At 38.9% G+C, this 13,974-nt stretch overlaps 1 protein-coding gene and 1 non-coding gene across 5 annotated transcripts in view; both read right to left on the bottom strand.

Moving 5' to 3' along the window:
* LOC139953854 (uncharacterized) overlaps window positions 1-13,974 on the bottom strand; it is a 67,160-nt gene that overhangs the window by 41,837 nt on the left and 11,349 nt on the right. For all 4 annotated transcript variants that reach the window (XM_071953461.1, XM_071953454.1, XM_071953438.1 and 1 more), the window contains exons 5-12: window positions 8,352-8,443; window positions 7,449-7,592; window positions 5,949-6,085; window positions 5,000-5,151; window positions 3,190-3,316; window positions 2,268-2,377; window positions 1,439-1,542; window positions 624-774 (exon numbers count right to left, since the gene is read on the bottom strand). In XM_071953461.1, the coding sequence (XP_071809562.1) occupies window positions 624-774; window positions 1,439-1,542; window positions 2,268-2,377; window positions 3,190-3,316; window positions 5,000-5,151; window positions 5,949-6,085; window positions 7,449-7,592; window positions 8,352-8,443 (1,017 nt within the window). The remainder of the gene's footprint in view (window positions 1-623; window positions 775-1,438; window positions 1,543-2,267; window positions 2,378-3,189; window positions 3,317-4,999; window positions 5,152-5,948; window positions 6,086-7,448; window positions 7,593-8,351; window positions 8,444-13,974) is intronic.
* On the bottom strand, window positions 4,013-4,085 carry Trnan-guu (transfer RNA asparagine (anticodon GUU)). The gene has a single exon. It is a non-coding gene; the product is annotated as a tRNA-Asn (tRNA).

Genomic DNA, 13,974 nt, shown 5'->3' on the forward strand with positions numbered 1-13,974 from the left:
TGTAGCAGTAGAGAAGTTTTAGGATTACCGAAAAATGTACTCTGCGACAGTAGAATATATGGCAAGACTCTCAACAGAACATAATTTATCCAGCAATTGGATTAACATGGTGTTACCACAACCCAAATATATATTTAAAAAATATAATAGTTATATAATAAGCATCTCGAGTACCTTGTTGGTAGATACGTGCGCTATATAAGACTTTGTTATTATTATAATATTATTGTGTTATTATTATTATATATTAACAGATCAAATGACACAGATTCGAATGATACATCTTTGGAGCGGTTCAATCAAAAATAAATGTACGTTTATACAATAAAACTAACTTGTGAAAACTTTGTTTCAAACTGTGGTGGCATTTTTGAGATACCACTGAAATCAGGAGCGGTTATGTCCACCCAGGAAGAATAATCCATAGTAGGAAAACACAATCTGAGAAACGTTTCATGCATGAAACATTCCTCAGGGTTACATTATTGAGTCCCTTTATCTAAAACTCCACTCCTTGGAAGGGAATCATTTCTTAACATTATCGACAGCTGCAGTGCTCCGTACCGCAAAAGTTTTTATGGTCACTTATTAGAGTAAAGGTAAACCCTGCTTTGAATTTTTACCTGTGATGTGACCAATCATGGGCAGGTGGGATGTGAAGAGAACGTGCAGAGTGTCTGGGTAATCCCCTTTGGTCAAGCCAAGCTTTTGCGACAGCGGGGAGGTGGGTAGAACGAACACCATGACGCCACCCCCAAGATTGCACTTCAAGACCTACAAGAGATTCAAACAATAAAAATTAGTCCACCAGACCCAAGCGCTGGAGCTCTCAGCAGCAGAGTGTGCGTTCGATACTCGGTCATGACACTTGTGTCCTTGAGCAAGGAACTTGACCATATGTGTACAAAATTCGAACGGTGGTGCATTCTGCTCTACCAGCCAGGCTCCAAGTGGATGATGCCCATGCCTACATGCTAAGAGGTTGCAAAGGGGATAACCCTGTTCCAGACAGTTAATTTGATTCAACAGCCCAAATCAAACAAGCCCTCACCTTGAAGTGGCCAGCTGGCGTTGTGATTTCATGAACAAATTTCTCCAATTAATAAATACCTCAGAAAGTTTATGCGGGTCTGCGAGAGGCGATCTTGTTGCCTGTTTTCAAAAGCCTCCTCAAGACATTTCTGTTTCCCCACCCATCCTAGTTTGTTTGTTTTTCTTTTGTCATAGTCTCATGTAAAGCGCTCTGTTCTCCGTAGGGCGCTATATAAATTCTTCGTATTATTATTATTATCATTATTATTAGTCGAAGACTGGTCATGTGGGGGTGTATTAAATGTAATATTTAATAAAGGCTGGCTCTTTAAACTATCAAAGATCAAAGTCTGAAATTTATGAATACAGATGGTCAGATATTACTTTTGTTAGGATAGACACATACCACTTGTTCACGTGTCAAGAAATGCAAGAGATGCTCAAATCTCTTATGGGATTCCTTGATCTGTTGTAGCTCACAGTAAACAACGTACTTGTTTCTCCGACAGACTATCAGAAAGAAAAGTACAGTTAACAGTCAGATTCTAAAGGCTTATGCACATCATGATAAACAACTGTAAGCTAGATTACATCATTCGTTGAAGGACATGTAATTTTTTCCCCGTCAGTATTTGGTGCTATATACTGATTGAGAACTGATTGTCAGGTGATAACTTTGAGTGTAAAAATGGTACATATGCATACCCAGTAGACATGTACCACATTCACACAGAAGCCAAAAATACACAATTTGAGAAGTTTGGGGTGGGGGCGTCTTCAGATGCTGTTTTCTCTAGGGGGAAGAGTTAGTGCTGGTATGAACTTTAAAGGGGTGTGAAGTGGCCGAGCGTAATGAAAGCATTCAAGTACTCTGGCTCGAGCTCTGGTGTTTCTGATCATTAGAGTGTGGGTTTCGAGTCCAGGCCGTAACACTTGTGTCCTTGAGCAAGATACGATTGCTTTGCCCTTTAGATGGGACTAAAAGAACCAAGAACACTTATTGTTGAAGAGTAGGGGTTAACTCTGATGTTTCTGGTTCACATAGCAAGCACCCTTGCCTATAGGTTTATTCATGCTTGCGAGCTCCACTGATTAAGTTCACATATGGGGCATCCTTGGTTTCATTACCTTTATTAATTAGCAGAAATATAAAATAACAATCAGTGAGCTTTCAAGCTAATCTTTAATATTGGCCTACACTTTGTCTTTAAGAACGGCTTAATCTTTAAACCAACCTTCCCTGATGTCAGAGGTCAGAGGTATTCCACTGGCAAAGATCCCAGATGGGAAATAGCTCAGCATCTTGGCAAAGGAGATCTTGTTCTTAAAGTTTAAAGACGAAGGGCTGCGGAGAATACAGACAAATACAATTATTTCAACAGCGATAAGTAAAAGGGCTAAGCTAACAGACGACCGTCTTATTTCATAACTGGTTTTCATAATCTTCTGAATGAATGTTTGTGTCACAATGGTACAATGGTCTTGACAGCTTGGCGAGTCAGAAGGGGTTCATGTGAAGATCGCAGATTTCTAGCTGTTTTATACTCCTGAACTAAACGTTGAAGATAAACAGGGGCAATGCCATGGATACACCTATAAATGAGAACAACTTTAAAATCTATTCTAGCCCGTATTGGTAGCCAATGTAAATCATTTAGAATGGGTGTTAGAATTCTAAAGTTTGACTTCTGGTGACAAGTCTAGCAGCTGAATTTTTGTACACGCTGCAATCTAACAGTTTGAGTAGTCTTTAAAGTAGACTGTTGCAGGTATCTATGCGGCACATGACCAGGGAATTAACCAATGTCTCAGTAGATTTTATATGCAGATAAGGTCTAATGGAGTCATTTCTATGAAGAGCACGTCCAATTTCATGGCTCTGCTTACCGGCGAATTCTGCGCTGGCGATCACCATTTTCCGCTTACGTGCAAGCGCCGAATTTCTGCCTTGTCGGCGTAGATTGCCCAGTAACATGGAGTATGCACGCGCAGAGGCCAAAATTCTCTGCTAACTCGTGAAATACACTTGCTGTGTGCACTGAATTCTCTGCTTCTGTTAACACTGATTCTTTGCTTACAGTAAGCAGAGCCATGAAATCGGGCCCAGATGAGGCGACAGAACAAACATTGCCGAAATGCTGTTTGCTATTTACTTACAGTGTATGAGGAAGCACAGGGGATGTGTAAGACACCATCTTGCCAATACAGAGTGGTTCTTCCTTAGCAGTCAGCACACCCTTCCAGACCACAAAGTGCCGCTCTCTCAAGACGTTGTATTTACATTCTTAAAGACAAAAGACAAAGTAAATAAATCAAACTGTTTGGGATGGTCGGAAGCAAAATAATGCTATGTGGTCGCAGATTTACAGAAATCTAAAAAATGATTCATGCATGGATTGCTTCTAAATTTAAATATTTTTTGGGGTAAAAAAGTATCTGAACCAATTTACTACAAAGGTAATTCTTTCTCAGAATAAACTTTTTAAACTTGAAACAGTCATGTTCGATCACAGGTATGTTCACCAACTACACGCATAGCTGATTTCACATCGACTAGAATAAGTATTGTCATCTAGTTACTGAACCAAAGTTTCTTGATTTGTGCAACTCATAAACATAGACACTAAACTAAAGTCTGTATGAGAGAGATTGGGTGTTGCCAGCTTGGCGTTTAAATCCACTGGGCTTTTGCCGATTTCCCTTAGAAAGTTTGGGAACTTCTTGTACGACACAAAACACATGTGCCCACAGATTTACGCACATGTATGACTTACACAGTTAAAAGATAATGATGGTAGAAAGCTAGAAAACTATTTTAGCATGTTCACTAGAATTATGCAAATATTTGCTCTGTTAAACTTTTCTCAAACACTTGACTAATGAAACTGAAACTTCTACAGCAAACTACATTATCAATATAAACCACAAGGGAAACTGACTGGGTAAATTTTGAAACTATTTTTGGGGTTGAACAAAGAATTGACTAGAGTGGGATTCAAACCAACGACCTCCGGATTAACAAGCCAGCGCTCTACCAACTGAGCTATCTAGCCCTATATTGGCGGTGTCCCTATTTTGTCAATATCTTAGCAAACTATAATACATACACATTTATTCAGTGTGTAGGGATTCATGTCATGGCAACAAAAATGATCTACAAGTGGAATCAAAATCCTTTGACGGAAAGATCGACTTAACAGTCTCCTGACGATGAATTCAAGAACTGACTCTGCGGTAGTGCAGTTAATTATAAACCTATATTCATAAATACCTCAGACAGTTTCCCTATTCCTATTGGTGGAGAGCACGTCACGTGGGTGTGTATAAACCTTTGTTTATGACCAGTAAAAAGTGTTGAAACATGGGCGTGCTGCGTGACACGCCAGCTTTGCACCTGTTCTTATAAGACAGTTTGTTCATTCCTATTGGTCGAGAGCAACGGCTGAAACAGTTGTGCCACATCACGCATTCCCTTATAAGGAGTTAGTAGGCAAGTAGACACACACATGGTGTTACCGCAAACCAAATATATATTGATACCTGACCATGCAATGCCTCAAATCCTATATCATTCGTCTAAGGGGTTCGCCCCAGTGTTCCTGGCTGTGGCTGCTTAATGCGCCGTAGCACCTTGTAAACCCTTATAACGTGCTACACAATTAGGTCTCAGAATTCATCACTGCAATAACCTATCTTTCTGAAAGTTTGTATATACTCAGCACCTTGAGTACCTTGTTTGGTAGATACGTGCGCTATATAAGACTGCAATATTTTTATTACCCCTAGTCACTGGGCCTTAAATCATTCCTTAAACCAACGCAGCTCTTGGCTCTCTGGGGAGTATACAGCCTGTGCTGTCAAAAATGTAGCGCACTAAGCTAATCAATCACAAGAACCATCTTTGTCCTCGCAGGTACCCTTTTACATCATCTACACAAACAAAACGAAACAACGCTAGAGTACTCACTTGGTGCCGGCACTGTCTTGTGTACAATCTCTGGTGCAGCAGCGTGGGTGTCGCCTTGAGTTGTGCTAGATTGAGCAGGGGTGCTGACAGGAAGTGCTTGTGGGGGCGTGCTGTGATGGGGTGCCTGGGGTGAGCTCTGGGCCGCTGGGTTTCTGCGTGACAATCGTGGGGTACGTGCAGGAGAGCAAAACGAAGGAAAAAATTTCAGAAATGTTGAACTAATTATTAAGTCATTCTTTAAAGGCAGTGGACACTATTGGTAATTACTCAAAATAATTATTGGCATAAAACATTACTTGGTAACGAGTAATGGGGAGAGGTTGATGGTATAAAGCATTGTGAGAAACGGCTCCCTCTGAAGTGACTTAGTTTTCGAGAAAGAAGTAATTTTCTACGAATTTGATTTTGAGACCTCAAGTTTAGAATTTGAGGTCTCGAAATCAAGCATCTGAAAGCACACAACTTCGTGTGACAAGGGTGTTTTTTCTTTCGTTATTATCTCGCAACTTTGACAATTACCAATTGTGTCCACGGTCTTTAAGTCCGGACAAAACAAACTTCCTTTTGATCTGACAAAGTAAATCCTTTAAATCCTAATTTATTAGTTTACTAGTAACGCAATATGTTCCTATTATCCACACAACGTATATCTTCAAATTTTACTTGATAAATATTTTGTGTTGCAACCGAGTTGGAATTCAATTTTGGAACAATCACCAATGTTACCTTTACCAGCTTGTTTATTTTATGATCCATATTAATAACGTTTTTAATATATTTTTTTTCAACCAAAGTTTTCAATTTGTTTATGTCTCTCACCCCCCCTTTTTTTAAATACTTTTTTTCAAATACAATTTATTTTCAATTGTTTTCTTCGACCAAACTACCAACAAATTTTGAAACATTGATAAATTTGAGAAATCCTTTGTGCTAAGTGGATGAGACTAACCTTGTTTCATGCGGTGATGACAATAACGGTTGGACAGGTTTTGCCGCCTCCTGGTATGTGAAATGCACCATGGCATAGGGACATATCTGCCTCGGCCGAGTCACCATGTCCAAGTCACCAAACTCATACAAATAAATCTGGATGTAAAGAGAAATAGGCAGGGATGAGATTTAAAGCCACTGGACACCTTGGGTATGCACAAAATAACAAACATGTGAAAATTTGATTGTCAAATAGGTCGTCAAAAGTGCGAGATAATAATGGAAAAAAATACCCTTGCCACACGAAGTTGTGTGTTTTCAAATGCTTGATTTCGGGACCTCAAAATCCAATCCTGAGGTCTCAAAATCAAATTCAAATATTTTGAGTGGAAAATTACTTCTTTCTCGAAAAAGTATGTTACTTCAGACGGAGCCGTTTTTCACAATGTTTTACACTATCAACAGCTCTTCATTGTTCGTTAACAAGAAAGTTTTTCTGCTAACAATTATTTTGAGTACAGTGTCCAGTGCTTTTAACAACTGTAAAAATTCCTGTAAAGTGGCGCAATGTCACCTGAATCTCTGAGAAGTTACAATTCAGGAGGTTTAGAGACTAAAAACTACAGGAACACAATATGGATAATTTCTTTCTTCTTTTGCCGACTGGTTTACTTAAAACAAAAAATTTAAGTCTCAAAGGATTGTGAAAGTCTCACAGGAATAAAAAGCTTTTGACGTAAGTTTTTTGCTTTCATGAGTTAAAGTGACGTGCGTGCGACCAAAGTGGTCTCAAAAATGTTTGAATATGCGATAGACTTCATGGCATGGTTTGCTAATAAGTTTTTCAGTGACTAGCAAGCAGCACCAAGTAAGCGTTTCATTTCGGTGGTCCGCAAGTTTTTTTGCTGGTCTCTATTTGTAGTTTCTATTCCATATTATAGCATGGGACTGTGTGATTTGTAATCATTATGATGAACAATCAGTTGTGTACATGTGGCAGTAGCAAGCAATCAACTACCCAGCTGGACAAGTTGTGGACAGAATTCAGTCTTTTTATGTTTTATCTAGCCTTTGTCTGCATGGCCTATAGACCGTATTGAATAACCCATTTGTTGCTATGAAAGTAGGCATTTTGTAGGGAAAACCAGATGCTCTTAATGCAAACATCAAAGAACCTGCACAATCCCGGTATGATTTCTACGGTACCTGCACGCACACCACCACACACACGGCCTATAGACCGTATTGAAAAACCCATTTGTTGCTATGAAAGTAGCCATCTTGAAGGGAAAACCAGATGCGCATCTTAACGCAAACATCAAAGAACCTGCGCATTCCCGGTACATGCACATGCACGCACACCCCCACGCACGAGCTCACAGACGCCATGTTGTAGGGCAGGTTTTTGAATGGTGACGTCATATTCAATACGGTCTATAGCCTCAGCTATCATTCCAAGCAGGGTCTTTCTCAAAGGGTTAAACACAAAAATAATTACAACAAAAAATTCCTGTCTTACCCTGGTAGCATCATACACAGCTAGTGTCTGCAGAGAGGTCAGTCTGTTCATGTCCGCAGCATTAGACTTTGCCACATGACTGTCATAGTTTGGCATCGGGTCAAGCACGCTGCTATAGTTTAACGGTACTGCCTTCACTTTCCCCTGTGAAAAAAAAAAACGCAAAACTGTTAAGTACCATTCTCAAACAACTTATTTCTTGAGTGAACGGAAAAATTTGCTAGATGGAAAAATTTTACAAGACATCTCTGGGACTTCGAATGAAAGTCGTGTTATTTACTTGGTTAACTTTAGGAGTAAAAATTGCAAAATTGCAAACTTCACTCTGGTGGTCGTCAGGAGAAAGAGCATACTGATCGAAACGTTGAGTCAGAACCAGCACTACTCAAAAACCGACATGTTCAAATGGTGTTACTGCAAACCTCCCTTACTAATTTGAATACAATATCTGAGATACAACACTGTCAGCATTGCTTCTCAGGTTCAAATTTTTGGGGGATAAAAACTGATTTATTTGTCCATACCACATTCCTTCAAAGAGAATCGATTCTCAAAAGGTTTTATACTATCGAAAGCTGCTGTAATTCTATACCAAGTAGGTTTGTATTTGTAATTGTTTAATGGCCAAATAAAGAATAAGAATAAGAATTAATTTTAAGAGTGTTAACCAACTCTTCAAATGTCAGATTTAATGTCCTGGGCCCAATTTCATAAAGGTGCTTAAGAAAAAAAATAGCTGAGCACAACAAAAATATGCTCAGTGAAATAGGGTTACCAGCCAAGCTACCATGCCACATGTACAATTTGTGACTGGTATCACTGGCTTCGCAGAAAATTTGTAAGCAACTTTTTTTGCTTTAAGCATCTCTAAGAAATTTGCACCAGTTATTATGGTAAGCTTACCTTTAGTATCTTCAAGATAAGCAGTATTCCCTTGTGACCCGATTCTAGTCCGTCTCTTTTGAGGATGTCAGAGTAGCGAGATAAATACACACCTGCATAACCACAAGAAATTTATGCAATGATTAGTCAATCAAACATCTGTTTATTTATTTATCTTGATTTTGATTCTTTGGACAATACAATTATACAAGCGGAGGCTGTCCAGGGAAGCGATGGGTTATGTTGTGTAAACCTGTGTCAGATTCCGAATCCGCTGTATTCATTTACCGCTTGAGGTTGGCGTGTTCCAACAATTATTATTTATCGCTTCCGGGGGTATACGCAATTATCGTCTGCATAAAATGATTTGTATTGTGACATACCAACTGTTCTCTGAAAGACAAAGACTGCGTCAAATGTTCATTCATACCCCAAACAGGCAGAAACACATTACCACAAGACATCATCCATCACCAACAATAACCCACCTCAAACAATGTTGCACACAGAAAGGACAGAACGCAGATGTTTAAAAAAATGGTGCAGACAATAATCGTGTATACCACCGTAAGTGATAACAATAATTTTGAGAGGGCCCCCAAGCATTAAAAAATGGGAGGATTGGCAGCTTCATCTAACACTACGATTATGATAGATGTTAAATTTGCATCGGGGATGAAGAATCTTAATTTTGTTTTTTTACCCATACACTGTTGTGTGTTAGCACTCAGTACTTTCTCGAGTCCTGATCACTCAGTACTTTCTCGAGTCCTGATCACTCAGTACTTTCCCGAGTCCTGATCACTCAGTACTTTCTCGAGTCCTGATCACTCAGTACTTTCTCGAGTCCTGATCACTCAGTACTTTCTCGAGTCCTGATCACTCAGTACTTTCTCGAGTCCTGATCACTCAGTACTTTCTCGAGTCCTGATCACTCAGTACTTTCTCGAGTCCTGATCACTCAGTACTTTCTCGAGTCCTGATCACTCAGTACTTTCCCGAGTCCTGATCACTCAGTACTTTCTCGAGTCCTGATCACTCAGTACTTTCCCGAGTCCTGATCACTCAGTACTTTCTCGAGTCCTGATCACTCAGTACTTTCTCGAGTCCTGATCACTCAGTACTTTCCCGAGTCCTGATCACTCAGTACTTTCTCGAGTCCTGATCACTCAGTACTTTCCCGAGTCCTGATCACTCAGTACTTTCTCGAGTCCTGATCACTCAGTACTTTCTCGAGTCCTGATCACTCAGTACTTTCTCGAGTCCTGATCACTCAGTACTTTCCCGAGTCCTGATCACTCAGTACTTTCTCGAGTCCTGATCACTCAGTACTTTCTCGAGTCCTGATCACTCAGTACTTTCCCGAGTCCTGATCACTCAGTACTTTCCCGAGTCCTGATCACTCAGTACTTTCTCGAGTCCTGATCACTCAGTACTTTCCAGAGTCCTGAGGATTCGAACTGCCTCTAGCTACCGGGCAATCTCAGTAGTCTAGTTGATAAGACACTGCCCTAGAATTGCAAGGGTCGTGGGTTCGAATCCCACCCGAGTAATATGCCTGTGATTTTTTCCAGAGTATACAGTGCTAACACACATCGGTGTATGGGTAAAAAAATAAAAATAATAAAGCTCCTTAAAGACAGAGGCTAGAATAAAACATCCTTTACATCTGACAACTAACGCCTGTTATCTCTATGTAATTCCTTTTCTAAACAGTGGACTTAATGTATAGATCATGCATATACCAGTAGGGCACTGACCGCCCCAGGCAGACTAACTGCTCATCCATTAATGATCCAAGTTTCTCAGTATTAATACACCCACTGGTGAAAAGGATGTAAGTTTCTGAGCTCTCGTGGTGAAACTCTGATAAACACTGTCCACGGACTATTTAAGTTCATGAAGAGTAAGGAAAACCTTCAATTTTAAGGCATATTTATATGGATCAATATAATTCTACTTTTAAAACATCGTTCCAACCAATTCATCTCAATAACAAACACTTTTCTTTTTTTAAATAGCCCAGCGATTTCAACACCCATAGCAAAGGCAATTCTAAAGCCAATTACAAAGCCAATTTAACAAAATAGGTTATCTCTAATTGTCCATTTACCCACTTAACCCATATTTCATTTGCAGCATTTAAGTAAGACTTTCATTATCAGACGAAAACTCAACCAGCATTTTAACTCGTCAGTTTTGATTAACACAATAAAAATGCTCAAAATATATCATATAAATTAAATTCAAACGAAATTACTGTTCAATAAAAAAGTACAATAGAATAAAGTGTAGTTATCCATAAAAACAAGAAATAAATTAAGAATACAACAGTAATTATTACATTAATTAAAGGCAGTGGACACTATTGGTAATTGTCAAACACCTCACAGTTGGTGTATCTCAACATATGCATAAAATAACAAACCTGTGAAAATTTGAGCTCAATCGGTCATCGAACTTGCGAGATAATATGAAAGAAAAAATATCCTTGTCACACGAAGTTGTGTGCGTTTAGATAGTTGATTTTGAGACCTCAAGTTCTAAACTCGAGGTCTCGGAATCAAATTCGTGGAAAATTACTTCTCTCTCGAAAACTATGGCACTTCAGAAGGAGCCATTTCTCACAATGTTTTATACCATCAACCTCTCCCCATTACTCGTCACCAAGAAAGGTTTTACGCTAATAATTATTTTGAGTAATTACCAATAGTGTCCACTGCCTTTAAAACAAAATTAAAAAAATTCTATTTAAAATTGAATACAAAAATAAAAAAGGCATACATATTAGCACAACAATAAAATAAATTAATAGTATTCTTATCTCAAAATGGCAGTACCATCAGGTTCAATAACTTGCATGTATAATTCCATTATCAAGGCATACCCTTTATTATATGGACCATTTGTAAGTCTGAATTTCAGAACCCTGATATTTTCATCTGAAAGCTGTTTTGTTTACCTATACATTGTAATAAACTAAGAGGTATCGTGGTCCCCATACAGGAAATTCACGTGGGCTTGAGGAGGACGATTCAAAAGAGGGCGCTACCACAAAAGTTTATACACAGTTTGCCATATGGGGGAATTGAACCGCCGGCCACACCGCCACAGAACCAGAATTGGCCTAGGGCAAGTTTTCTACCTTTTTGCCAAAATGGTGCACCGCTACAAAACCAGTATTGGCTTATTAAAGGTTTTCCACTGTTTGCCGAAATGGTTTGCAGCTACAAAACCAGCCGTCGATTTCACAAAACTCTTCCTAACTTAAGACTAATCTTAGGACGTAGGACGAGTCCCAACCCTGCACTGTAGCATGCAGACCTTAAGATTTATCCTAAGTTAAGTTAGGACGAGTTACTCGTCCTAACTCGAGATAAAAGACGAGTCATAACTCTTTGTGAAATCGACAGCTGTATTTGCCCAGAAAAGGCTTTCTACCATTTTGCCAAAAATGATGTGCCGCTACAAAACCAGTACATGTAGTCAATTGGCCAATGCAGGTTTTCCTTAATATTGAAAAAAATAAGTGCCCTGCAAAATGGTGCAGCTGCTACAAAACCATTATGGGCCAATTACATGTTTTTCATCCTTTTGACAAAATGGTGTGCAGGTACAAAAGAAGTACTGGCCAAATAGATGTTTTCTGCCTGTTTGCCAAAATGGTGTGCCGCAAAACCAGAATTGGACCAGTGCAGGTTTTCTACCACTTTCCCAAAATGGTGCACCGCTACAAAACCAGCATTGGCCCATTAAAGGTTCATCATAATGGTGTGTCTTCACAAAAAAACACTATGCCATACAAAAAAACCTACAGTCATGCCAATTAGTACTGCCAATTACATATCCTTCCCCAATAGTAAAGATCTGGAACAAAAACCAAATACTATGCTCCGTGTAGTTGGAGCCTATAGATGAAAGAGAGAGTGACGTTTTGCAACTCATGCAACATAATCTAGTAAACGCTGATGTATAATATTCCATACTGATTTCAAACACAATTTCAAATCCAATTCTACATAATGACTATAATCTCTGATCCTCCGAATACCACCGTCACCCCACATTAACCCTCACTTAACCCTCAAGTGACGTTGCTTTTTTATAGCTCCCAGAAAGTTGAGTGGGCAACAAACCAATACAAAAATGGAATTCCAGACGAGTGCAACGGGAAATTTTCTTTTTTGCTTTTCCGCGTAAATCTTTATGACAAATCTGACATGTCAGACTGATAACAGATCTCATGCAACCATAACTGTGTAAATCGCCACTTAATCATCTTAAATGCTGCATGCAATAAGAAACCATTTAGCGAGTCCCAATGTAATGTACGTCATTGTTACCAACACCTGGAGATCATCCAAGCTGGGGACGACATGATTGACGCTAATTTTTACGTAAATGTAAAGACTTGCCAATTATGTTGATCAGAGAATCACAAGGTAGCGTATCAGGATGATATGCGAGAATAGTGGACAAATTGTGAGAATTTTTATAAAAAAGTTTTTTTAATAGTTTGTTTTATTGCTTTGTTTGTATACACTCAAGCGAGCTACTTTAACAAGATTGTTGAAGGGTTTATCTATTATTGAAGCGTTTATCTATTTTTTAGACCAGTTTTACAGGTAAATTTTCAAACAATGTTTTTGGAAATCAGTTATTGCCAAACAAGGTAATCTTAATTAAATCGTTAAAAAACGGGTTGTTGTTAGGGTTTTTTGAAAAGGGGAGGGGGGACAAGAACAACATTTTTATTCTATTAAGGGTTTGTAGTTTTGGTTTAGTAGAATTTTATTACAAATATTTTAAATTTTGGGTTCAACAAAGAGAATCTGACTAAAGTGGATTGAACCTGCGACCCCCCGATTAACGTGCCGGCGCTCTACCAACTGAGCTAGGTATGTAACCTTAATATTGGCGGTCTCCCTATTTTGTCAAGTTCTTTGTTTGGTGGATGCCAATCAAAATCCATCCGTAAAGCCAGGGATCACATCTGTCGTGTTGTTATCACTGTAGTCACTTGAAGACTGGGTGATGAAGCTAAGAAAACCCTCATATTTATAGGAAATGGTGCCATTGTTATTGAAATTTTAATTCATAACTATTACATCACAGTACTAATAGATTATGTAACATTTTATATAAATTTGTGAAATATGCTTTTTTAGATAACAATAACAAATAAAAAGTACAATTACTTTTTGAAACTACTTAAATTTCAATGGTGGAGTCCATCCACCTGCCTTATGCATTGTTTATTACAAAGTAAACATTTGCAAGACCTATGGCAAGAAAAAAGGATACGCACACATAAATCTTAACTACCACCAGTCACCATGGTGACTTGTTTGCTACAAGCCACACACCATCCCCACACATACCCTCCCACACACCATCCTCACACACACCATCCTCACACACACCCTAATACTAATCACCTCAACCTTCCCCAATCAAACAAAATTACACATCAGTAGACCTTGGAGGATAGAGCAATGCCAGACACTACATTTGACACATCCACCATACCCATTCAATCAAATCTCCACAGCACTGCGTGACAGCAATGATACACAACCCCACAGAATCAAACACACAATCCTAACTGGGCCATACCTGATCTATCAAAGTTAAACAATTTAGC

Source organism: Asterias amurensis, chromosome 2, assembly GCF_032118995.1.
Source record: "Asterias amurensis chromosome 2, ASM3211899v1".
NCBI classification, from domain to species: domain Eukaryota; kingdom Metazoa; phylum Echinodermata; class Asteroidea; order Forcipulatida; family Asteriidae; genus Asterias; species Asterias amurensis.